This window comes from Apium graveolens, chromosome 10 (assembly GCF_009905375.1).
Source record: "Apium graveolens cultivar Ventura chromosome 10, ASM990537v1, whole genome shotgun sequence".
Classification (NCBI taxonomy): domain Eukaryota; kingdom Viridiplantae; phylum Streptophyta; class Magnoliopsida; order Apiales; family Apiaceae; genus Apium; species Apium graveolens.
Genome location: NC_133656.1, coordinates 226880712 through 226906797, shown reverse-complemented (window position 1 = coordinate 226906797; position 26086 = coordinate 226880712). Strand labels below are relative to the sequence as shown.

At 35.7% G+C, this 26086-nt stretch overlaps 1 protein-coding gene and 1 pseudogene across 1 annotated transcript; one reads left to right on the top strand and one right to left on the bottom strand.

The window, feature by feature from the left end:
- Positions 1 to 315: 315 nt before the first annotated feature.
- Positions 316 to 2222, bottom strand: LOC141691914 (uncharacterized). The gene is made up of 3 exons (XM_074496664.1): positions 1886 to 2222; positions 1394 to 1780; positions 316 to 1286 (listed from the first exon to the last, which is right to left on the bottom strand). The coding sequence occupies exons 1-3, from the start codon at positions 2220 to 2222 to the stop codon at positions 316 to 318; spliced, it is 1695 nt and encodes a 564-aa protein (XP_074352765.1).
- A 5869-nt stretch (positions 2223 to 8091) lies between these two features.
- LOC141690078 (uncharacterized) lies at positions 8092 to 12359 on the top strand (annotated as a pseudogene).
- The last annotated feature ends 13727 nt before the right edge of the window (positions 12360 to 26086 follow it).

Here is a 26086-nt window from a genome sequence, read left to right as displayed (position 1 = left end):
TTAGCCTTTAAATAAGGCAATTATGAATAACTTAAAGATTAGGAAATTAAGTGATACATATCAACCCTATAAATTAGCAAGATATTCTGTAACAAAAGTTGTTATTAGCGATAAATGCAAATTATGCAATTACCGATTTTGATTATCTTTGCTCGGTAAATTGTAGAAAACTTCTTCAAAAATTACATCAGCCGTTACATTTGTATATCATCCGATGTCACTGTCAATCAGAATATGTAAGCCTGAATGAGAAGTAACTCTCGATACAGCAACATAAAGTTGTCCATGTGTAAACACGGATCTCGGCAAATAAAGTCAAACCTTATGAAGCGCCTGTCCCTGACTCTTATTGATCGTCACAACATAACACAACTGGACTGGAAATTGAACTCTTTTGAACTCAAATGGCCATTGAGTATCTGAAGGTTCCATTTTTATCCGTGGAATAATATGAGTTGTTCCAAATTGAGAACCAATAAGTATATCACATACTATACTATTGGGCAAACACCTTTTGACAATCATTCTTGTCCCATTACAAAGTCCCATGATCTGATTGAGGTTTCTCATGAGCATAATCACGCATTTTTCTTTAATTTTCAAATGATGTTTTGGCAGGCAAGGCATATTAATGGAATTCAAGTATTCAATTGGAAAAGCAGAACCAAAATCATTGTTATCACCTTCACTGTCTACCAAGGAATCTTGACTAAAATAAGAGTGCTCCTTTCCTGGAACCTGATCAAGAATGTATGAATTTATATCACCCACAATGGCATTCGTTGGAGTAATAATTGATCTTTCCCTCAAATAGTCAGCATTCTTTATGTTCTTTGCAAGATCGGGATAAACTACGTCAACAACAGCCTTTAGTGGGTTCTCTCTTGCTTTAATCAGAAATTTATCCGGAATCACTACTTCCGGATCACTGATTATATCATCTGGATGAACATTAGGAAGAGTACCATTACCAACATCAAGTACCCACTTGTTAAATTCTGCAACTTCATATTTTTCTTTTTCTGTTTTCCTAGAGGAAAGACGCATATTTTTTTCTAGTAGGAATACCCGACAATGATCCCATATCTTTGAACTATTTAAAGAAGCACTCACAACATGTGCTCTTGAAGCTTTTGGTATCACAGGGAGGATTTGCCGAAAGTCTCCTCCAAAAACAATAGTTATACCGTCAAATGGTTGACTGGCTCTTTCAGGATCCAATGATGTCATAATATCTCGTAAACTGCAATCAACACTTTCGGCAGCATGTCGGTGCTGTATGGGAGCTTCATCTCATATAATTAAACTGGTCTGCTTCAATAATTCACCAAGTTCAGTACCATGCTTGATTCCGGCAACCGAGTGCTCATCAATCTTCAACGGAATGTGAAACCTTGAATGTGTTGTTCTTCCCCGGGAAGTAGCGTAGCTGCAATGCCGGAAGAGGCAACAGGAAGAACTACCCTTCCAACACTACGTAGTTTACAACAAAGAGTATTCCACGGGAAAGTTTTTCCACATCCTCCACTGCCGTATACAAAGAAAATACCTCCTTTTCCATTTTCAACGCTGTCAATAATAGAAGCGTAGGCATGAAGCTGCTTTTTATTAAGTGATTTATAAAGTTTATCATGTTCCTCATGCTCGTGTTCCTTGTTGTAAGAAAGTTCATCAGACAGTAATCTGTTATCGAGTCCATGCATAAAACTGCCATCAGAAAAAGGCATCGAGTTGTAATCTTTAAGACTTTTGCCAACATCATTAAAGAGTTTTTCAATTTCTGCAATGTATTTATAAATCGGAATTAATGAAAAGATTAACATGTTACTGTATCGTATACCTTTAACAATGAATTTTGTCGAAGTATAACTAATTTAGAAGATACCTGCCAAAGCAAAATTCTGAATGTCTGATTGATTAAGATGCAGTTCATTGTTGTTGGTTATCCATCTTCTGGTCAACAGAATATCCTCATACATGGATTCCCAATGTTTCTCCCATAGTTTTAAAGGGTCAGCAACCTGATTGTTTGATAATATATGCACAAATAACTGTCTGAGTTGATGTGGCATTGCATGAACTACATTTTCTAACATAGCAACATCCCACTGTCTATCGTCCTTTAGAAGTCCAAGTGCGTCACACGCTTCTTGAAATGAATTATGAACAAATCCATTGACAGTCTTGAGATCTTGGTATGATGTGGCACCTTTGATGTGCATGAGTAACATCCTCAAAAAAATGCTTCACCGGAATGTGAGTGAACGTCTGATAATCGACCAAACACCTGACCACGTTGTCGTGGCTTCCACTTAATAAGTCTTCCTTCCAAGTAAAATATGTTGGAAATTCAGTATAAGTGTATTGTCTTGCCTCTGGGAAAGTTTTATTTGCTTCAAACCAGCATTCAAGTTTGGAAAATCGAATTTTGGCTCTTTCAGCAACATCTCCAAAGATCATCGTGTGGCTTAAACAAAACACTCTTCTCATCTTCCATGTATACCGGTAAGCGCTCAACTGAAGGGAAAAGATGGTGTATGTCAAAACCTAGCAATCTCCAAACTGCTTCTGAAGCACATATATAACGACCATCAAGGAAATTTTTGATCTCATCCGTTGACTTTACTTTAGTAGTCGTTTCATCCGGTGCATCTTTTTTTTTTCTTTCTAAGAAGCATTGTGGCAGTATCATGACCTTTCAAGCAGTATTTAAAAAGATATTTCAAAGATCGCGAGGAGTTACAGACCTCGAGATTTATATGACAATGAAAGCGCAACAACAAATCTCTATTGTATGGTACAACATACTGGTTGTCAAGAAGAAATCCTTTCTTCAAAACACTTGCTTCAGTCCTCCTTCTACGATATATAGGAAATCTACAATCATCGAAGAAAGTGTTCGCGTTATACATTTAAGCAGAGAAAAAGTCTAAATTAAGCGATGCATGTTTTCGCGTATATGATAAATTGCAGTATTCAATTAAAAATTAAAAATATTGCTTGGATCGCAATATCTTTAATACACACTTACTTTTTAGGAAAATGACGTCCACACTTTCCTTGCACCATACACGGAGATTAAGAAAAATCTTTACCACATGGTCCATGTATCATATGCGCTTGGACTACGTTGTAGCCGATAGGATCTATATTTCTGTCTGATATTTTGGCAGATATCAATTGATCAATCTGTTGCACATTTTGTGGTCTGCTTTGCGGGTGCAACCATATTAACATGTGACAATGAGGAAGTCCACGCTTTTGGAACTCAATAACATGTATAACTGATATTAAAAATAAAAAAAGAAAAAAAATCATGTTAAATGCATAAAAGACTACTGTTAAATTTAAATTTGTTTAGGCATAATGAGTGTGTGTCATGCAAACTTAAAAAATTGTACCTAACCTCCAATGCATTTCCCGAAGTAGTTCTTATTCTTTATAAGGTCTAAGAGTTGATCAAGTTTCAGCTTAAACACTCTAGCTATCACATCGGGTTTGTTAGATACATCTACTCCGGGAAGATATTCCATCATTTGTTTAATTTTTGGCCATTGAGTATTACATGTCATTGTCAAGAATAATGATGGATGTCCAATCGTATGACAAATAGCCAAAGAATCTTTGAAATATTGGTTCATGTACTGTTGAGAACCTATATGGGTTGCTGGTAATATGACATTCTTACCAATGTTTCCATGATTTGTATCACCTTTAGTAAGGGAATCACGAATAGACCTGTACAAATCCAAACGAATGGTGCTTTGGTGGTTTCTAATCCAGTCCAATCTGTACTGTTCTACCGCAGCAAATGCGTCGATAACAAATTGTTGCCAAAGACGACCACCAAGATGTAGATTCATTCCTAAAACAACATAAATAGTATAACGTATGAAATAAAAAGTTTCCTGGATTTAACATGAATTAAAATATAACAGATAATACCTTTATCAGGACGTATCATAAGCTTATAGGCATAGTATTCCCTCATTGTGACTGTAGTTCGGTGTCTGATTTCGTCAGGATGTTGATCATTAACCACTTCAGCAGACACATTCTGCTTCTTGTTCTTCAACGGTATATTGAGATGGAATCCATCATCACCATACGGAAAAAGTAACGGATACTGCAGAGACATGAAGTGCTTGCATGTTTCATAAACTCTCTTAAGGAATTTTTGCTTTGTCTCAACTACAATATCTCTGAATGGACATGTATCATCACTGTCACCAATAATTAACGCAACTACTTCATTGGATGGTCCAACCTGATTTTTTCTGCCGGATGCAGATTTTGAAGATACCAGAATCAAACTAAAATCATCTGTATCCGAAATATTAAGGCGATCACGTGCATAACGGAATCCTTCAGAGAGCTTATTATTCTCATCCAACATCTTTAAGAGTCCTTCGACGATCTCTGGATCAAGACCATCAGATCCAGGGACCGCGTCCATCCGATTCTGGATTTCATTGTCATTGTCATACACATAGAGTTGAGCAAACTTTGGTGATTGTCCTTCCTTTGGTTTAAGACTTCCAATCAGATGATAATTTTGACCATTCAACTTAAAGCAATACGGACCTCCACCATTGTTGATTTTACAATCTATTTTACCTCCAAGTGAGGTAAATTGAAATAAGGAGTTGTATGTCCTTATATTTTTCAGGAAATGAGCAGTCTTTTCACTTCCAGAAAGCAAATAGTAAAGGAAAGGAGGAGGAGGACGTTCTTTAGTAAGTTCAACCTGACCATTTTTGCAGCAAATTGAGAATATAGGTGGACTGTTTTTATTTAATTTGTTGTTCCTCTCTTCATTCCACATCCTCGCTTTACATTTTCCACATATTTTCGATGGTGGTCCAAGATCCATGTATCCTTTCCAAAAATCTGGAAAATATTTAAAAAGATTAGTATATGTTTTCATCAATTTCTTTCTATAAAGTGGATAGGTGAATTAATTGAATTTTCATATACCTAAATCCTCATCTATATATTCATCGTTACAGTCTGATAAATATTCACCTTGGCGTTCAGTTGCATCAAGTTCATCATCTGTAAAAACATTCAGGATGTAAAATTATCAACATTCATCTTTCATGGATGTTTCCCAAATTATCCGAAGAATATTCAATCTGTGAATGTGACATTACCAGTTACGTATTGCTCATATTCTGGCATATCTTCCAATACTACATCACTTGTATTATTGAAAGCATCCATCAGATTTACTCTGCTTGTAGAGGTTCCTTCTGTATCAAACATTCACTTCGAGAAAAATTGCCGAAAAAACAAAAATCATGCTAGAATAAATGCCTTTAAAAATAAAAAGATATTCAGACATAACTAACCTTCATTACGGGGAAACCAGTCAGCAGACAATTTTTAAATTTAACAATATCAATGTAAAAACAATGAAAGAACTACAGATAAAATAATTAATATATTAATATTGAAAACGATCTGGTAGTGGAATACCAAGATCCTCAGTCTCTGGAATTGTAATTGATATTGTATTTCGTCGTTCTCTTTTCTTAGCCATGGTAGAATTTTCAGTAATGCGAGCATCAATCTGCACCTTTTTGTCTTTACTGTGTAACTTTGACGGGGATTGTAAATTCTTACCAAAATGAACTGGATCGTTCTTATTTAAGTTTGGATTATTGCTTGGTATTATCCTAGATGCAGGGAGCTCAAACATACTGTGTTTCTTAGCCATTGTTGGCCTATTCTGTAATATTCGAGCTACTGGACTTTGTTGCAAGACTTGACAAACATGGATTGAAAAAGTTAAATGTACTACTACTAACTATCTGAAAGTTATAAAGTTTTTGAAAAGTAATAGTTATACCTGAAGACGCTGACTGTTTAGGACTATATGGATTAGCCGATGAGTTTATGTGCGTCAATCCATATTGAGGTGTTAAATCAAATAAATTAAGTCTTCGTTGTGATGGTGTAGTAGTAACTGCAGGATTACTTGCATGACGGAGAAAACCTAACATACGAATATTGTCAAACATGCGTGAACGGGCAAGATATATGTTGACAAACAAAAATGCAAGTGAATGGAATACTATATTTACCGTTTTTAATTGATGCTGAAACATTGGGGTCTGCATTCTCATCAAGTGAATGTTGACTGAACAATTTAGATTGTTCAGAAGATTGCAGAGTTTTTTTCCTCAAAGCTGAAAATATGCTCAAAATATTTTGTTAGTTTGATTTGTGAATTAATCTAGGTTAGTTGCATTACTACGTTTAAAAAATGGCAGACCTTTAGGAACGGACGAAGGAGACAATGGTTCAGGAGAGATCCGCTTATGACCTATTGTAAACAATTTTGCTTATGACCTATTGTAAATGGGAGGAAGATCATTAATTTGCAAATAAATTGTAAACAACATATCGTCCAACAAACCTGGTGATGATTCATGGTTCACATGTCCTTCCTTTCTGGAACCTGTTAATTGAGTTGTTCTAGAGTGGTTGGCATACAAGAAGCGTTCATCCAAGCTTACAAAAATTCAGTTACAAATGCTGAGAATTTTGTTGAATACCCAAACCTACAAAAACAGAACACGAATTAGATCATACCCAAACCTTTTGATGAATATGTCTGAGACAACGGGCCAAAAGGATTTCGTTTAATATCTACAAAAACAGAACACGAATTAGATCATTTAAGATTGCTACAAAAACATAACATGAATTACACATACCTGAAACAGAAGATCCTTTAACATTGTGATTGTGTTTCTCAGGAACTTAGAATTAATAGAAGAGTTCTCTTTACCAACTGAAAATGGAAACAACTGAATGGTTGTTTTTCTCCTAGAACCTACAACAGATCATGCCATAAACAAATTCAAAAGTTGGTTAATTTGAATATGATTTTCACGGGCAAGAGAGTACTACCTTACTATGCAGAAGAAGGAGATAATGGACCATTGTTAAGCCGTTTCTGTGCAGTTGGATTATCCTTTTCAATCATGGCAATATGCTACTGTGTCATAGAATCCAAAAAAATCAAATATTGTAACTGATGTATTGTTAATTGATATGAAGAAAGAATACATTTGAATTTGAATTATATGTTTAAACTTGATTGAAGCTTTAGTGTATTTTGAATTTGAATGTAACTTAAATTGAGGAGTAATCTTAGGCATGATTTTGTTATTTGTTACACAATATTTGATATGATTTTACATTAATAGACATGTGTTTTATTCACGAAAACGGATTATCCATCTTTTTACCCAAAAAAGTGTAAAATAGAAGAGCTGGTTTACCCATTTAAATATGGACTATCCATAGCTGAAAGTATATTTACCAAAATGGGCATAGAGTAGTACAATTTTTTTTGGATGGGAGGGTATTTAGTGTAATTTGCTTTTTTCTTTGCTAGCAAAGTTTAGGAATATATTGATATTATATATCAAAATGTCTATTTTCTTCTCCATAAAATTTAAAATGTTCAAAAACGTTGATACCCTTCTAAATACCCATTAAATATGTATTTTAGAGATGTATTTTTGAATACGAATTTTAAATATGTGTATATCCTTTATTTATTTTTCAATTCTACTCAATAATATATATTTGAGAAATGAGGATAAGGTAAACATAGAGAAAAGATATTTTTAGATAGAAGAACCCGAAATTGAGGTATTTTAAGAAATTTATTTCTTCGATACAAATTGAAATGTAATTTTTTAAAACTATATATGTATTTCTTATTTCTAAAAATTAATTCTATCTTTATTTTTCAATACACTAAATAAGGTCTAGTTAGACCTATTCAAATTAATAATCCCGGGATCGGAAAATAATATTTTTATAGTAAATTTATTATTTTATCAAAAATAAAAAAATCACTATGTCCATAATATTAATACAAGAACAACATTATAAAAATATTATTCTTTTATCTATTATTAGTTTCAACTCTATTTAAAAAATCTTATTTAAGTAACTTTGTGAGTGAAGTCCAACTTTAACATATTTTTATATATATTAATAAAAATATATTCTAACACGCCTGGCCTTGAGAGGTATATAAATGTGAGAAGATACTGGAATTTAAAATTGGTCACCGTTTAGGAGTGATTTTTTGTTATTTTTTTCTATGTTTTTTGTAATATTTCTAATTTGATCGAGGAGTATATTTAACAAATGATTTTACACTTGATCAACAAATTCAAGCCTTCCGAGCTCAGTGATGTCCCCCTCCAAACCCAACACCCTCCCTCTCATAAACCCCAACTCCACCGCCGCCGGAGAATCACCACGAATCCGGCAACCACCAAAACGCTTCATTAAAAACCAAATTCCCGATTCAATCCTCAACAACGCATCTCTCAACGCTGCAATCTCTCTCCTCCCTTCAAACTACTCTTTCGAAATCCACAAATCTATCTGGCGCGTCACCTCCACGAACTCCAAGCGCGTGGCTCTCCAGTTCCCCGAAGGCCTTCTCATGTACTCTCTAATAATCTCCCATATTCTCACCGCCTTTGCTGGCGTTGAGCGTGTTTTTATTCTCGGTGACGTCACTTACGGTGCGTGCTGCGTAGATGATCTCTCTGCCGAAGCGTTAGGTGCTGATTTGTTGATTCATTACGGGCATAGTTGTTTGGTTCCGGTTGATAATACTGTAATTCCTTGTCTCTATGTTTTTGTCGATATTAAAATTGATGTTAGTAAGTTGGTTAGTACGATACAGTTGAATTTGCGTGTGATCAAGTAAGTGATATTGATGTGAATAAGATTGTGTTAGCTGGCACGATACAATTTGGTACTGCTATACGTGTTGCGAAGCCTGAATTGGAGAAGTTAGGGTTTAGGGTTTTGGTACCGCAGTCAAAGCCGTTATCGGCTGGGGAAGTTTTAGGTTGTACTGCTCCGACGATTGGAGGGAAGGAGGTAGGTGAAGTTGGGAAAAATGTGCTTGTTTTTGTTGCGGATGGGAGGTTTCATTTGGAAGCGTTTATGATTGCGAATTCGGGGGTTAAGGCGTTTAGGTATGATCCGTATATGGGGAAATTGTTTTCGGAGGAGTATGATCATAAGGGGATGAAGGAGTGTAGGCGGAATGCGATATTGAAGGCTAGGGAGGCAAAGAATTGGGGATTGTGTTGGGGACTTTGGGGAGACAGGGGAATCCGAGGATTTTGGACCAGTTGGTGAAGAAGATGACGGAGAAGGGTTTGAATTGGACCGTGGTGTTGATGTCGGAGTTGTCTCCTGCTAGGATTGAGTTGTTTGGGGATTCTGTTGATGCTTGGATACGGATTGCCTGTCCAAGGTTGTCGATAGATTGGGGTGATGCATTTGTGAAGCCAATTTTGAATGCGTTTGAGGCTGAAATTGTGCTTGGAGATTTACCTGGGTGGTGGGAAAGGAGTGGGGTGAACTCAGATTGTAGCGAGGGTGTGGGTTGTCAAAAGAATGAATCATGTTGCGGAAGTAATTGTACCGGCAAAAAAGAGGAAGGCAAGACGGTTGCTGATTATCCAATGGATTACTATGCCCAAGATGGAGGGGAGTGGAATTCTTCCTACTCTAAGAAGCAATCACGCCCTTCACGTAGAATTTTGGTATCTGGCACAGAAAATGGTCATCCTTTGTGATTTGTGGATTTTTTTTAGGACATTTATGTTTTTATGTTCCTTGCTCCTTGTTGAGAGAGGCCATAAGAGTGATCTTCTAAGCTAGTGTCCTGAACTTTCTAATACTAAACATAATGGGTATTTGACATGTATGTCTTCCTGATTAACTGGAGTAGCCATTGCTATAGTTGGAACTACTATTATTTAGCATCAGGTACCAATTGCTGTAATGAAAAGAGAGCGCTAAGATGTGTTATCAAATGGGTTGGATATAAGCGAGCTAAGTATATTATTTGATGTTAATCTGGGGTCAAGTTTTCGTTAAAATTTCATACTGCTGTATCAGAACACAGAAGTGGTACCGTTGCAGTCTTTTCTGGTTTGTAAGGTCACGGCCAAGCAACAGATTTTTAGAGCTTGTGGAATCAGCAGCACTGCTTGATGTACTGTATACATTCTGTTTAAATGGATTCAGCTTCCTTTTTTTTTTCCATAAAAAACGTTCATACATTAAGTTATGGGTGAATTTGAAAGGGCTCTTGGATTTCTTTTTGCCTATTTTGACTCTGTATGGCTTCTTTTTCCCCCCTTGTCTAGTGAATAATTATGCAAAAGGCTTTTTTTAGGGAAATTAAGCAAAAGTTAATTTGGTTAATGTTGAAACTATTCATGCTCGTAACATTTTTTATCTTCGTAGAGTAGCACCAATCTCATGAAAGCATGGAGTCCGCACAATGTTTTGGCCATGCTAGTGAGGGAAGATCCTCGAGGAGTTATCCTAGAAATTAATGACCCTCGCGCTAGGGAGATTACATCTGCCTTATCAGCAATTCACGTTGAATGAGCTTTTATTTTTATTCCCGTAGTTTGCATAAATTGATTCTGAAGTTGACATATCTAGTCATTCAAAATTGTTGTCATGAAGACTTTCCAGCCGTGGAAGCTGTAGAGTACATTTGCATTACAACAAATATCAGATCAAGTCATTGTATTCTTTCTCGAACAAGCTGTATTCTAGAGGCCTGAAACTTTTTTATTTTTGTAATGCGATTATTGTTGTATAAGAATCAAGTGCAGAATTCAGGAATTTGTCTAGACTGTAGAGTTGTTTATGTACTTCTATATATTATACGCCAACACAGGGGTAAATTGAGACAGAAAAAATATCTGTGAAAGGACAAGTATAGCCCCAAGAATTACATAATTACTGATGTGCAACAACACACTCGTTTTTTTCCCAATATTGTACCCAGCCCTATGTGTGATGTATATTCTACTGCATCTTCAGGCATTGCCAAGCATACTGGCGCCTCAGCTCTGCCACGAATATAAGTGGATTTGTGGATCTTTGTGCGGTGGAAGAGGTATTTTAGCTCTATTATCATTCCTCTAATTGTATTTCAGTGCTAATTACTTAAATATGTTTGATGAGAAAAGAAACCTACATAAATGTGTTTGATGAATTGATTCTATATGATGGTTGAAGTTAGTTTCGTGATATTTGCCGTTATGTTTTTTTTTTTTTTTTTTTTTGACTAATTTTGGCTTATAGCCTTACAAATGAGTATCTGTTCTCAACAATTTTCGGGGTGAGCCAGGATCGAACCCAGGATCTGGGACGACAGAGGATAAGCCCTTTACCACTTGAGCTATCCAACCGTGCTCTGCCGTTATGTTTTATGTGCTTGGAAAATTTAATCTTGCAGTGCTATTCGTGATATTTGCTGTTATGTTTTATGTGCTTGGGAAATGCAATCTTGCAGTGCTATTCAGTTTCATCTTTAGGTTTTGAATTAGTTGTTACTATACTTGTAAGCGGTTTCAAGGTGGCTAATAAGTTAATTCATATATCTATTACATCTTTTGGTTTTGAATTAGTTGTTACTATACTTGTAAGCGGCTTCGAGGTGGCTAATAAGTTCATATATCTATTACTTTTTTCCCAGGTGCTCATTGTAAAAATTGTATGCCCACTTTTATATGAAACTATATGCTGGAAGTTTGTGCTTTGCGGTCAAATATGGACTATATAGATTTATGATCATTTTTTATGTTCCTCCGAGAATGTGTTTATAATCTTAATTTGCGGAATTTTGAGGCAGCTAACTGACTTACTGTGAACAGGTGGAGCTCCATCAGTAACTGACTTACGAGTGACTTACGAGTTACTGTGAACGAGTGGGGCTCCATCAGTACGAGGGGCAGCAGTTTGATAATCATGGATATGATGCTTATAGATGAAAAGGTGTGCACTATTTCACTCCCCAAACTTCAGTCTCTGATAATTTTGAATAGAATTTGTGTGAGTTCAACTAATTGGCATTTCTCCGTGTTTGACTCTGTATGTTTGTTTACTGCATCAAAATTAACGCCTTAAGACTGTAATTATGAGTTAAAATCTCTGTCAAGAATTTGGTAACTGTCAAAGCTTTTGTTGTCAGCTTTGTGTTGGGAATTTTGCTTAGTATAATTGTCATGAAGTTCAATCTAACCACTGAGATTGTTCCTTCTCTTAACGTTTCCGCGAGGCTTTTGGGATTTTTCTTTGTTAAGACATGGATTAAGTTCTCGGAAAGATCAGGTATGTTGAGGCAACACAATCATATTCTAATATTCCAGTTTATATATTTAGCATTTAGCGCTTGGAAAGTAAAATTTCACCCGCAGAAATTGAAAGGTCGTTTACCAGACAGTGAAATACCGTGATTCAAACATGCATTGTCGCAACAGCTGGTATTGCTTTTAGTGGTATGCCCTCTTATCTTTATGTTCTAATTGTGTGAATATACTGTAAAAGAAGAAAATTTCCTAATGATGCAGTTATCACCCTTTATAATGATTTGTAAAATTGAAGTAGAAACAGATTTGATATACTAACATCTCTACCATTATGTTGATATCAGTTTTTTATATATGGTTAACAGCAGTTCTAGTTGTATATTAAGTAGGAGGATTTGGAAGCTATTTATTTGCAATGAGTGAAGCAATTAGCAAGCATGTAACAGAAACTAATGATTCTCAGAATACAAAAAGCATGAGCTTGGGGTGGATCATTGGCTTTCTCTTCACCGTCAGTTTCCTAGGCCTATTCTCACTTATCAGTGCTATCTCTGAGAAAGGTACAAACTTTACTTTAAAGAGAGTGATATAAAGATTTAAATGGATCGACTATGTGTTTCAATTTTAAAGTTGGCAACAAGTTGCTGAACATGGCTTCAATTCATTTCTTAATGACTTTCTATTGTGATTTGTTGTCTCAGATTATGATCATATACTACAAACTGATATATCCAAATGGTACTGCAACCGCTCACCCTATCAACAGCTTTCACACACCTCAGAGTGCAAAGCTGGCAAAGTAATTTCTTTCAACACTTTAGTTCCATTGATAATACTTTGTTTTACTAAACTAATAATAACTTTTCAGTTACTCTTGTATAAATATATATAAATATGACATTTTTTGAATTCGATGAATGCCTAATATATATACTAGGGAGCAAGTGAAAGCATTAGGCAAATTCTTATCCTTCAGCTTCTTGTGGGGGGGTTTTTCAATGGTTCTTTGCTGCTGGAAGTGATTGTGGATTTGCAAGTTTTTCTTCTTTAGGGCTTAAAGCATATGAAGGCAGGTACCTTTTCACATAATTCTTCTTCCTAATAGATAAATAACATAACATTATTTTTCACGCTCCTACAAATTGTAAATAAAGATAGTAATTTACGTTTTTTAATCTTATAATGAATTTTAGGCTAGACATGAGACAAGGCTCTTTACATTAAAATCAACACCGTCAGACTATAATTATTTATAAAAATCTCTATCAGGAATTTGGTAGAAGTGCTTCGTGAAGGTTAGATATTGATAGTCTACTCTGCTGTATTGTTTTTTTCTTCTGTTAGGGATATAGACATAAAAAAAACTTCCTTTTTATTAAGTAACCTAGGAATAACCACATCCTTGTAGTATATAATAGGTGCCCATGCCTTTACTCAAAATTGAGCAGATTAGTCATATTAGAGTCAAATCCATAAGGTACCAGGAATCGTGTCACTACTCTTACATTCGAGCCGATGGGTTGGAGACATACTACCATATTTAAATGGTTAAAGGCTTAAGCTCACTACTCCCTCTTTAATTAAACCATATTATATTAAATTAGATATTAAATAATAATTGTAATTTGACCATTGTTATTCAGCTAACTATAGCGGCAGTTGTATCAACAATTTAAATGACTTGTTTTAAAAGGAGCTGTTCTGTTTTAAATAGTGTTTGTGCTATCTTATTCTTTTTATCTGTATATGGATAGTTATTTTATTTTTCATTGGTTTTGGTTTGTTAAAGAGTGTGTTAGATGATTTGTTGTTGGGGTTGTAAGGTTCATTGCCTGATGTAACGACAAAAAAAAACTTCAATCATAAGGTTATATCTGTACGGGGATGTAAATTGTTTAACATTAACCCTATAGAAGATGGGCCGTTAAGGTGGTTGGGCTTGGTTTGGACAACTCCTTGAACCTGTAGTTAAGTTTAGAGGAAAGTAGGAATGAAAGCATATATTTTATTTAGTTCAATTGTGTGTTGGATTCTTAAAACAGAATAGAATGCTTCTACCTAAAGCTCCAAAAGGACAGGGGTGCCGCAGTGCTGTGTTGTTCAATGAGGATGAAGATGAGGATGAGACAATGACGCCTGCTGCACTTTTAATTTTAGTTAATTTATTGTTGATATGGTGGGGCAAACAATGGTAAAATCATCCCCGCAAACACTGGAAGGGGGGTTTGATTTCCGCTTGGATTCAAAAAAGCAGAGATAAAATGCCGCCTCGTATATTGTCAAGGCTATTAATCACCAAGAGTTGGCAAAGCTCACTTGAATATGATTTTAGAGAACAAATATTATATTTGTTCCCACTATAAATTTTAGTTGGCTTACAATAGAAAAGGTGGAAATGTGATTTTTACAATCAATGACAAATTTTGACCTGAGCAAAACATTTGTATACCCCGTAATGTTGTATTCTTGGCTTAAAATTTTATGATTCTGATCAAAGATATTTGAAAGAAAAAAATAGTTGTGAATGAATAATTTTAAAACTTGTACTTATAATACTTATAATTTGTGGTTAGTAAGCCTCCTCTTTCGAAAATCTAAAAAAAAATTAATAATTTTTTCGCACTACACGAAACGCGGTTTGTTCAAGTAGTATAGTATATTCACTTTCCAAAGAATGGTAATATAGGTTTAGATTCAAGTTAAAGAATTTTACCTTTGGCCGATTGACAAATTTTTGCAGGTCTCCATGATGATGCTGACCGACACCATATTCAGAATGAATAAAAAATGTTAGAGCTGTTTGGGTAAGACGCATGCATAACCATTCTTTAGGATGCTCTGTAACATATTTAGGTTTAAAAATGTTAATAAGTTTTGATGTTTTATTGTAGGATACAAGGAAATTCTAGATTCGGAGAAAAAGTCTTATTTTGAAGTGAAAATAGAAGAAAATTTGTAATATTGAACTACACGTGCTGCAAATACTGTTTAGGCCGTATTTAGAGATCCAGAAATCCGATTTTGATGATCTTACTGTCCACGCGAAGCCCATGAAATTCTATTTAATTCAGAGATGGTACAGTAAGGAAAATACAACTGGAGCAGCCCAGAAACTGCAGAGAAAAATCAGCTACGAATTTTTATTAAAGAATCCTACTCGGTCTAGAACTCTCGCTTGTTATTTTATTAAAATAAGAAAACACTTGTATCATGAGACAAGACATCGGATTTATTATTAGTTCTAGACAGATTAGAGATTACGAATGGTTAGGGTTTTATATACAGAGAAGAAAGGCGTGGATTTTGATCTCGTGACAAGATTGAATATTACAGATTTTTTTTATCTGATTTTCTTACGTATTATTATTAGTTTAATTATGCTTCTGTTAGGTCACACACACTGTAGAGGGGGTGAATACAGTGTATAATACACTCAAATCGAACTTTAAGAACTTAAGTAACAGAAAACAAACTTTATTGAAACAATAAACTCTGTTACAGTATGGAACTGTTACCTCTCAGTGATGAACAAATATCACGAGAGCTGCTAGGGTTACAATGAATAATCTTTTCTAATAATGATAACACTTATAGTGTAAACCCTATGTCTGTGTTTATATACCACACAGTTACAAGATAATCGCTAATTGATATGGAATATAATTCTGCTTCCTAAAATATATCAATCAGATATCTTTTCTTCCAAGTATTCCATTCTTCACGGAATTCCTTCTTCATGCATATCTCTTCTTATGTTTATCTCAATCTTCTTTCCTTTAATCAGCTACTGTCCTTATCTGATTATCCTTCAGCACTTAAGTTCTGATATCTAACTTCTGATGATTATCTCCTGATAACATACGTACTGATATCCTTAAGTCCTGACTTCCAGTATAAGTACTGATTTATCCTGTTCAGTAAGATCTGAAAGCTAAACATAAAACATATTAGCCATGACATTATCAAATATATCTAACAATCTCCCCCAACTTGTAAATTAACATAATATACAAGTTTAACAGATATTTGATGATGTCAAAAACATTAAGTACAAATGCATGAGAATTAGACTAGATAACTACAACTTACCGTCCTTAAAGTTTTTACCAATTTCAACTTCTGATAACAACTTCAGTCTGTATAAATATCAGAATTTAAGCAGTTGTAGATCTTCGACTTGGCTTCTTCATTTTCTGATCTCTCTGATGTCAGTAGTTGTTCAGAGATAGTTCTTCAATAAACATTTCTCAGCATATCTTAGTTCATCAATCATTCTCCTTTTAACATCTTTAAGCTCTGCAGTATCTTCACCAGTTTGAAAGATTGCAGTTCTGAGATCATTGATCTTTCCTTTTCTCAACTCCTGATCTAGTCTTATGACATAAGCTTTGTCAGACTCTAGATTGAATTCAAGTCCCTTAATACCAAGATACGTTCTGATCTGTGCAGTATTAGGCTTCATATCAACAATATCACCATTGTGATCTCTGTACTTTGGAACATATATGCTGTCAGACTTAACAGAATAAAGCCTTTTCTGTCTCTGAATCTGTTCTTTTAAGTAGTTTGCAGCAGTCCCTGTTATTCTGTCATCCACTTGAAGTAAGAAAAGTACATGCTCCAATTCTTCAAAATACTTCAATGGAATGACATTTTGTCTTATATGATAAACCATACCATCTGTCATGAAATACAACATGATGTATTCTTTCAAGTAGGTATGGTAAACCATCTGTACAGATTCCAGTTGATTCAATCTCTCAGGAGTTGCTCCAATATCTGGTTCACTCAAGGAAGTTGGATCATTGGTAGTGTTGTGTACTCTTCTTTCATCAGCACTTCCCAATCCAGTTTTATCTCTAGCTTCCTTTCCAGTAACTACTCTTACTTCAAAACCACTTGCAGTAGTCTTCAAAGATTGAGTCTGTTTTGCTTTAGTGAATCCTGGTAGGAGTGTCTTTGATCTATTTTCTGATATCAAGTTAACTTGAGCTCTGTCAGAGGTTACTTGCTTCTTTTGAATATCAGAACTTACAATTTCTTGACTCTGAACAACTTGAACCATGTCAGAGGTTGTTTTAAGAACTTTTCTTGAAGTCAGAGCAAGATCATCTTTTTCATCAGCAATTTCTTCTTCCTCAGGAGGTACACCAACCTTTTCTTTACCCTTGGATCTTGGATCTATCTGTGGTTGTGATCTAGCCAATGTTGCTTCAGTATGTGTCCTTTCTTTGATCACAATGCCTTTAGGTTTTGGAAGTGACTTTTTACCAGAAGCTTCAGATTTAGATGTGACTTTCTCTGATTTAAGTCTGGCTTCTTCTTCCTTTAAACTTTCCAAGTCCATTCCTGGATTTTCTTGAAGAAATAACTGTCTTGACATTTCTTCATCAAGATCTAGAAGTTCATCAGAACTTATCCTTTTACCAGTAGCAGAACTTATTCTTTTCCCAGTATCAGAACTTGTCCTGTGACTAGCTTGTCTTGATGTAAACCTTCTACCTTGACTATGACCGCTACCCATTCCAGAGTTTCCTTGGTCATCTTTTCCATCATCCTTTCCTTGTAGTGTCTTGTTGGTTTTGCATTTGGACTTAATTACCTTCTCCCCCTTTTTGGCATCAGCAGGTAGTAAAAGAGAGATAAGTAATTCCAATGAGGATTGGATTTCAGTAAGTTGCGATTGCTGAGAAGCTTGATTTGTCAGAATGGCATCAATCTGAGCTTGTTGTTTCTCTTGAGTTTTCTCAATATAAGCAATCCTGTCAATGGTAGGTTGAAAGAACTTTTTCTTATCAATTTTACAAACTTGTTCTTGTTTGATAAAGTTCTCCTGAATCTTGTGTAGCTCTGCATGAGTAGTTGAATGAAGACCTTGTAGATGTTTAGTACTCAATGCAGTGACTCTAAGCTGGGTTTTAAAATCATCAGAATTTAACATTTCATCAGCTTTAGTCAAGTGCTCAGCAAGATGTAATGCATTTGGAATACATGAAACTGAGTTCCATTCCTTAGTCCACTCCTGACCTGTAGGAGTTTCACTCCAAGGTACTGGTGCATCCCTGATAACAAACTCCTTTACCAGTTCAGACTTAGGAAGAGTCGGTTGAGGAGTATGTCCTGAAGGACCTGCTTCATCAGCATCTACAGTTGGAGCAGCTTCACCAGTATCTCCAGCATTTGCAGCATCAGAACTTAAAGAATCAGTATCTTCTGATAAGACAACAGTGTGAGTAGCAATGGAGGCTTCAGCATCCTCTAATTGCTGATCTGATACTAAGTTCTGATCAACAGCCAAATCCTGATGCTCACCTAAAGTCTGATCATCAGCATCTTGATACAAAGAAGGTGTTGTTGATAACTCTGGAGTTTGAACAGCATCAGTAACAGGTGTTGTGGAAGGATTATTTGCTGTTGGAGCTTCTAAGAAAAGTATTTCAGGCACAACCAGGTTCTGAATATCAATTTCAGCACTTGTGCCTGGATCAACAAGTAACACAGATGGTGAGATAGCCTTGTCAGATATAGCTTCCTGAGATGGAGTTGATGGAGAAGAAGTGACTGGAGCAAATTCCTTGTCTTGTGAGATCAAAGATTCCTGATCCCCTTCCTTAACTGCTTCCTCTTCATCATCTGAAACTGGCCTTTGTGCCCTCTGTTTCTTGTACTTCCTTGTTGATTTGGATTCTTTAGGAGTTTCAGGAACAATCATTCGTCTAAGCCTTTTGAGAAGCTTAGAACCCCCAATATCAGAATCCTTCTGAGAAGTTGCTTTCTCAGCTTCATCTACCATAGGTTCTGAAGAAGGAATCTGTTCCTCAGAATCTGATTCATCTCTCAAAGTAATCCTCCTCCTCTTTTGAGGTATTTGAGGAACAATCTTTGTTCTCTTTGGCTTAGAGGATGTAGGCTTCACAGTAGGTGCTGAAGAAGAAGGTTGAGCAGTCTGTGAAGTGGAGAGATAGGATTTGAGATAAGTTCTGAGGGTAGGCTGAGATATACCCTGAGTGGTAGGGACTGAAAATGATGAATTTTGGTTATGGTGAGTTGGTTGAACATTGGAGTAAACAGATTGGTAAGTAGCAGGATTAGCATTTACCATAATCTGTTTCACAGATTGAGGAATCTGTAATGGTCTCACCATTGATTTCTTTGTGTCAGCATTTATCAGGTCGTTAAAGTACCTTTTTGCAACCTTAAAAGGTGGGGTTTGAGTGCTGACTAACTGATGTGCTGACTCATTATTGGGATAGCATCAAAGTTTGAACACTTGTTTCCAAAAGCCTTGGTGATGCAATCGAAGAAGAAACTCCATTCTCTTCTGATATGAGCCCGTTTCAATTGTCCTAGTTTCATCAGACTCTTTTCATATCCCAAATCAGTCATTAACTCCCGAAGTTCTGATTCCTCTGGTATAGAAAAAGTACAATCTTCTGGAAGATGTAATGCTCTTCGTACTGTACCAGGAGTGACTACATAGGATGAATCACCCACTTGGAAGATAATACTGGGAGTTCCTTGTTTACCACCATCATCAAAAACTCCAGTCCTCTAGAACCTCAGAACTTGTTGACTTGAAAATAATTCAGGCTGAGTTAGGGCGTACCCAACCTCACTATGTGCAAGAAGATCTTGCACAAAGTGCAATTCAGATGGAGCTTCAGTGTGATCAAGAACTGCAGCATAGTTGTTTGGAACAAACTTAGCTCCATCAATGATTAAATCCTTTGGTGCCATGTGAAAAAATATTGAGATTCAAGTATGCCTGTTAGGTGTTTGAGATAATGTCTGTATGAAAACAACGGAAAAAGTAAAGTGAAAGAGAGTAAAAGTAAGAAGAGAGATAAAAGATGAAGAAATTAAAAAGATTAAAGAAATCTTCTCTCTGCTGTACTTATACAAAAAAAATATTACCGTTGGACACCTGTCAGACATGCAGTAATAACGGATAGTTACTGGGCTCGAGAAAACAGTAATCATTACTTACCCATTTGCCAAGTTTCAAGGAAAAACTGTTCCATTTATCAAGGGAAACAATTTTAATTCAAAATTTAACCCGTTAGCACTGATTGAATTATTTTTCACTGCAACATTAATATTCTGAAAATAAATCATGTTAAAAATGACCGAGATAATTTCGATGAATAAGTGCTGACAGAGAATCAGAACTTAAATAAAAACAAAATTTAAATGGTTATCAGAATATCAATCAGGATTTATCAACACAAGACAAATAACGCAGAGATCAAATCTTGAAGTAAAAACAATTTTCATTAATATATCAAGACAATACATTCATGAATTAGAAATTTACATCAGTACTTATACAAGATTTTCCCTAAGCTTCTAAATCTAACATCAATAGCCTTAGTCCTAGCTAAGAAGCCTGACAAAGCTGATGATGAAGAAAAATAGGAAGAAGACAAGATTAAGTCATCTTCCTCTTCCTATCTTCGACAAACAAGATGGCGAGTCGTATGATTCGCTCTTGCTGACGGATACGACGAATGTGAAGGTCTCTTCGAACGGCCACCAGATCACGTTTGATAACCTCTGGAAATTGAATCCAGAGATTGTGAGGGATGTTGGTGATAGGGTAGGGAGTTGGAATTCCATTCAAAAAGACATGCACAGTCTCATCACCGTAATTGTAGAACCAGCCAAATTCAGCCATTTGTGATAGTAAATGAAAAACAAGACTGAATTTATGATAAAAGTGTGATGAGAAGACTAATGTGAAGTGGCTGTTTATATAGGCAAGAGAATGTCAGGAGACGCAAAGATATTTAATGCTGACAGGTAGAATTAATTCTACCTCGTCTCCCTAGACTTTGAAAAAGAATAACATTCATTGGAAAGAGGAATCATGGTCTAGACCGCACAAGACACAAGAAACAGTGGACTGTTCAAGTACGAGTACCATTAATCCTAATGATAGTGACTATTAATCTTCCACTTCAACATATTCTAGTTCGAACTGAGACTGTTATCAAATTTTATTCACAGATAAGCCAAGCAAAGGATTAGACTGAAAAATCAGAACTTAGACCTATACCAGAACTTAACAGTCATCAGAACATAATTTCTTAACTCGAAAAAGGAATGTCCATCTTAGTAAATCCTCATACAAGTTCTGAGTTATAGATGTCAGAACTTAATCATCAGAACGTGTAACTAGAACTTGTCCTCAGAATTTGTGCAAAAATGACACAATGACTGTTTATCTAAAATAACATAGACCACCACAGAAATTTTCATCATTCAGATGGAGTGATTAGTGTGTGCATTAAGCTAAATAACAGACAAAGAGTAAAGTCTGATTCACTTCAGTACATCTTAGAAATAAGGCATAACTAAAATTTTGCTAAAGAGCTGTCATTGTCCTGAAACCTACCGATGAATGAGTTTATGCTCGAGTCCACCTCAACTGTTTTGTGCTAATTTTATGCATCTTTTGAAATTCTATTTTACAGTGGCTTCTCAGTGTAAGTGAGTCAACAGAATTTATGCTATTATCAGAGTATTTCTCCAGTAATCATAGAGTGTGAAAAGTCACCAAGAAAATATTTTGCTTTTCTAATGCATATTTACTTAATACCAGCAATGCACTTGGGTCGTCCCTTCCACATTTTTACTCTAGATCTCAAAGGAGTACCTGATTTTATTCTTTGATCTTTTTGCTTTTTCTTTTGATAAGTGAGGTTTATCAGCACTTAGTACATTCAGCAGTTTTACTAGTATCAGAACTTAACAGATGAGTAGCATTATTCTAATTTGTGACTTAGTAATAAGATATACAAAGTAAACTTAACTAAGCTCAATTATCAGAATTTGCTAGTGTCATAAGATTTCCACTGAAATAATTACTTCTTACATGGAATCATTTGTTTATTGAAGACTACTAGGTCAGTATCTAGCACAGTTATCCTCATAGGATTGAATAGGTACTAGAACAGACATATCACTTATCAGAGTTGAGAAATATATATCAGACAACAGTCAGTACTTAAAAACATTTATCAATTAAGCACAGAATACACAATGAGATTAATTCTGTAAATACCGAGCATAAAGTCTGATAACACATAACAAGACTAAGCAGATTTAGAGAAAGAACCTGAAACCATTCCAAGTTCATTTACCAATCTTGTAAAAGTAGCTTCACACAGTGGTTTTGTGAAGATATCTGCTAGTTGTTGATCTGTGGGAATAAAATACAATTCCACTGTACCTTCATCCACATGTTCCCTGATGAAGTGGTACCTGGTGCTGATGTGCTTTGTCATAGAGTGTTGAACTGGATTAGCTGTCATAGCAATAGCACTTTGATTATCACAGTAAATAGGGATTTTGAAATATGTTAACCCATAATCCAGTAACTGATTCTTCATCCAAAGAATCTGTGCACAATAGCTTCCTGCAGCAATATACTCTGCTTCTGCAGTTGATGTGGAAATTGACTTTTGTTTCTTGCTGTACCAAGAAACCAATCTGCCTCCAAGAAATTGGCAGCTTTCACTTGTGCTTTTCCTGTCAATTTTGCATCCTGCAAAATCTGCATCTGAGTAACCTATTAGTTTAAAATCTGATTCTCTAGGATACCATAATCCCAGAGCAGCTGTTCCTTTAAGATACTTAAAGATTCTTTTTACAGCTGTTAAGTGAGGTTCTCTTGGATCTGCTTGAAATCTTGCACAAAGACAGGTAGCATACATGATATCAGGTCTACTAGCAGTTAGATAGAGTAGAGAGCCAATCATACCTCTGTAGTCAGTAATATCTACTGATTTACCGGTATCCTTATCCAGTTTTGTAGCAGTGGCCATTGGAGTAGATGCACTTGAACAATCTTGTATTCCAAATTTCTTTAGCAAGTTTCTGGTGTACTTGGTTTGACAAATAAAAGTGCCTTCCTCATTCTGCTTGACTTGAAGGCCCAGAAAATAGCTAAGTTCCCCCATCATACTCATCTGATATCTTGACTGCATTAGTTTGGCAAACTTCTTGCAAAGTTTGTCATTTGTAGATCCAAAAATGATATCATCAACATAAATCTGGACCAGAAGTAAGTCCTTTCCATGGTTGAGATAGAACAGTGTTTTGTCTATTGTCCCTCTGTTGAATCCACTTTCCAGAAGAAACTGAGCTAAAGTCTCATACCATGCTCTAGGAGCTTGCTTAAGTCCATAAAGTGCTTTATCAAGTCTGTAGACATAATCTGGATGTTTGGTATCTACAAAACCTGGAGGTTGTTCAACATATACCTCTTCCTCCAATTCTCCATTGAGAAAAGCACTTTTCACATCCATTTGAAAGACAGTAAACTTTTTGTGAGCAGCATAAGCCAAAAATATCCTTATGGCTTCTAACCTAGCAACTGGTGCAAATGTTTCATCATAATCAATTCCCTCATATTGAGAATATCCTTTTGCAACCAGCCTTGCCTTATTCCTTATAATTATGCCATCACTGTCAGTTTTGTTTCTGAATACCCACTTTGTACCAACAACAGATCTATTCTTTGGTCTTGGCACTAGGGTTCAGACTTTGTTTCTTTCAAATTCATTCAACTCTTCCTGCATTGCTTGCACCCAATCAGCATCTTGAAGAGCTTCTTCCACTTTCTTTGGCTCAGTCTGAGAGAGAAAAGAATTGTAAAGACAATCATTTGAAGTACCTGTTCTAGTTCTGACACCTGCATCAGGATTTCCAATTATCAAATCAGGTGTATGTGATTTTGTCCACTTCCTTGCAGATGGAAGGTTTTCTCTAAAACTGGATGCTCCCCCATGATCCATGCTATCTTCATTTTCATTTTCTGATGCTCCCCCTGAAACTATGCTCTCTGAGTTGGATTCTTCAGTATTTAGATTTTCAGCACTATCAGAACTTGGCTTATCAGAACTTGACGAATCAGAACTTGAAGAGCCAGATGCATGTTCTGATGTTTCTTGAGATGTGGTAGGATCTTGAGTATGCCCCCCCTGCATAGGTGCATCTTCCTTTGACGTAGTCCCCACAGTTTCAATAACATCAGAGTTTAATCCATCAGAGTTTACAGTATCAGGACTTAGACTGTCAGGATTTTCAGTATCAGAATTTGAGTCTTCATTTTCAAATCTCAGCTGATCATGGTCGATGAAATCTTCAAGACCAGTAATCTTCTTGTCATCAAAAGAGACATTGATAGATTCCATGACCACTTTTGTTCTCAAATTATAGACTCTGAAGGCTTTTATGGAAAGTGGATATCCAACAAAGATTCCTTCATCAGCTTTTAGATCAAACTTTGATAGCTGTTCAGGATGAGTCTTGAGAACAAAACACTTGCATCCAAATACATGAAAATATTTCAGATTTGGCTTCTTTTTCTTCACCATCTCATATGGTGTTTTTCCATGCTTGTTAATGAGTGTTGCATTTTGAGTAAAACAAGCAGTCTGCACAGCTTCAGCCCAGAAATAGGTTGGAAGCTTTGCTTCTTCAAGCATTGTACGTGCAGCTTCAATGAGAGTTCTATTCTTCCTTTCAACAACTCCATTTTGCTGTGGAGTTCCAGGAGCAGAAAATTCCTGCTTTATTCCATGGCTTTTGCAGAACTCTTCCATTATCAAATTCTTGAACTCAGTGCCATTATCACTCCTTAAAATTTTCACAGAATCTTTGACCATTTTATCCAGCTGTTGACATGATCAATCAAGATAGATGCAGTTTCACTTTTTGTGTGCAAGAAATACACCCATGTGTATCTGGTGAACTCATCCACTATGACCAACGCATACTTCTTCTTTGCAATAGACATGACATTTACTGGACCAAATAGATCAACATGTATTAGATGATAAGGCTCAAGAATTGATGATTCAGTCTTGCTCTTGAATGAAGATTTTCTTTGTTTGGCTTTCTGACATGAATCACAAAGACCATCAGGAGCAAATACTGTGTTTGGCAATCCTCTCACAAGATCTTTCTTGACCAGTTCATTTATATTGTTGAAATTTAAATGAGAGAGTTTCTTATGCCAATTCCAGCTTTCTTCAGTTGATGCTCTACTCATCAGACAGATTGCAGAACCATCAGTACTTGTTGAAAGCTTAGCTTCATAAATGTTACCACGCCTGTATCCTTTCAGAACAACTTTGCCTTTAGATTTACTCACAATTTCACAGTGTTCTTCAAAGAAATCAACATGATAACCTCTGTCACAGATTTGACTTATACTCAGTAGGTTGTGTTTAAGTCCTGAGACCAGAGCTACTTGTTTAATTATGACATTTCCAAGATTGATATTGCCATATCCCAATGTTTTTCCAATGTTGCCATCTCCATAAGAAACACTTGGGCCAGCTTTCTCCACAAAGTCTGATAGCAGGGCCTTATTTCCAGTCATATGTCCTGAACATCCACTATCCAGAACTAGAATATTTTTTCTGTTGCCCTGCAATCAAAAGACCACTAATTATTAGTTTTAAGGACCCAGACTTGCTTGGATCCTTTGGCCTTATTAAGTTTGTTAACATTTGCAGCGGATTTAGCATCAGAGTTTATGTTAACATTTTTCTTATCAGAACTTACACTATCAGACTTTGAATCAGAATTTACACTAGAAGGAACAATGGAAACTTTCTTCAAAGAAGGTTTTATTTGATAATAATCATAGTAAAAACTTTGATATTCCTTACAAGTATAAATGGAATGCCATAAACTACCACAATGAAAACAAGGATTTTGTGGTTTGTATCTAACAGACTGACTCTTAACTCCTGATTTTGAAGGTAAGGAGTTAATATTCTTATTCTTCCTGCAAAAAGAAGCCAGATGGTTAGAACTTCCACAGTTATGACATGTTTTCCTAGGAGCATCAGGAACAGGTTTATAATCATTGCTTTTATTCACACCTTCCTTTCCATTCCTAT

Bases quoted from the DNA above. Each gene is read 5' to 3' on its own strand.
- LOC141691914 (XM_074496664.1), bottom strand. From the start codon at position 2,222: ATGCACATCAAAGGTGCCACATCATACCAAGATCTCAAGACTGTCAAT. The intron at 1,781-1,885 runs GTATCTTCTAAA...AATACATTGCAG, and splicing joins TCAGAATTTTGCTTTGGCAG to AAATTGAAAAACTCTTTAAT. The intron at 1,287-1,393 runs GTTTCACATTCC...TATGAGATGAAG, and splicing joins GGAAGAACAACACATTCAAG to CTCCCATACAGCACCGACAT.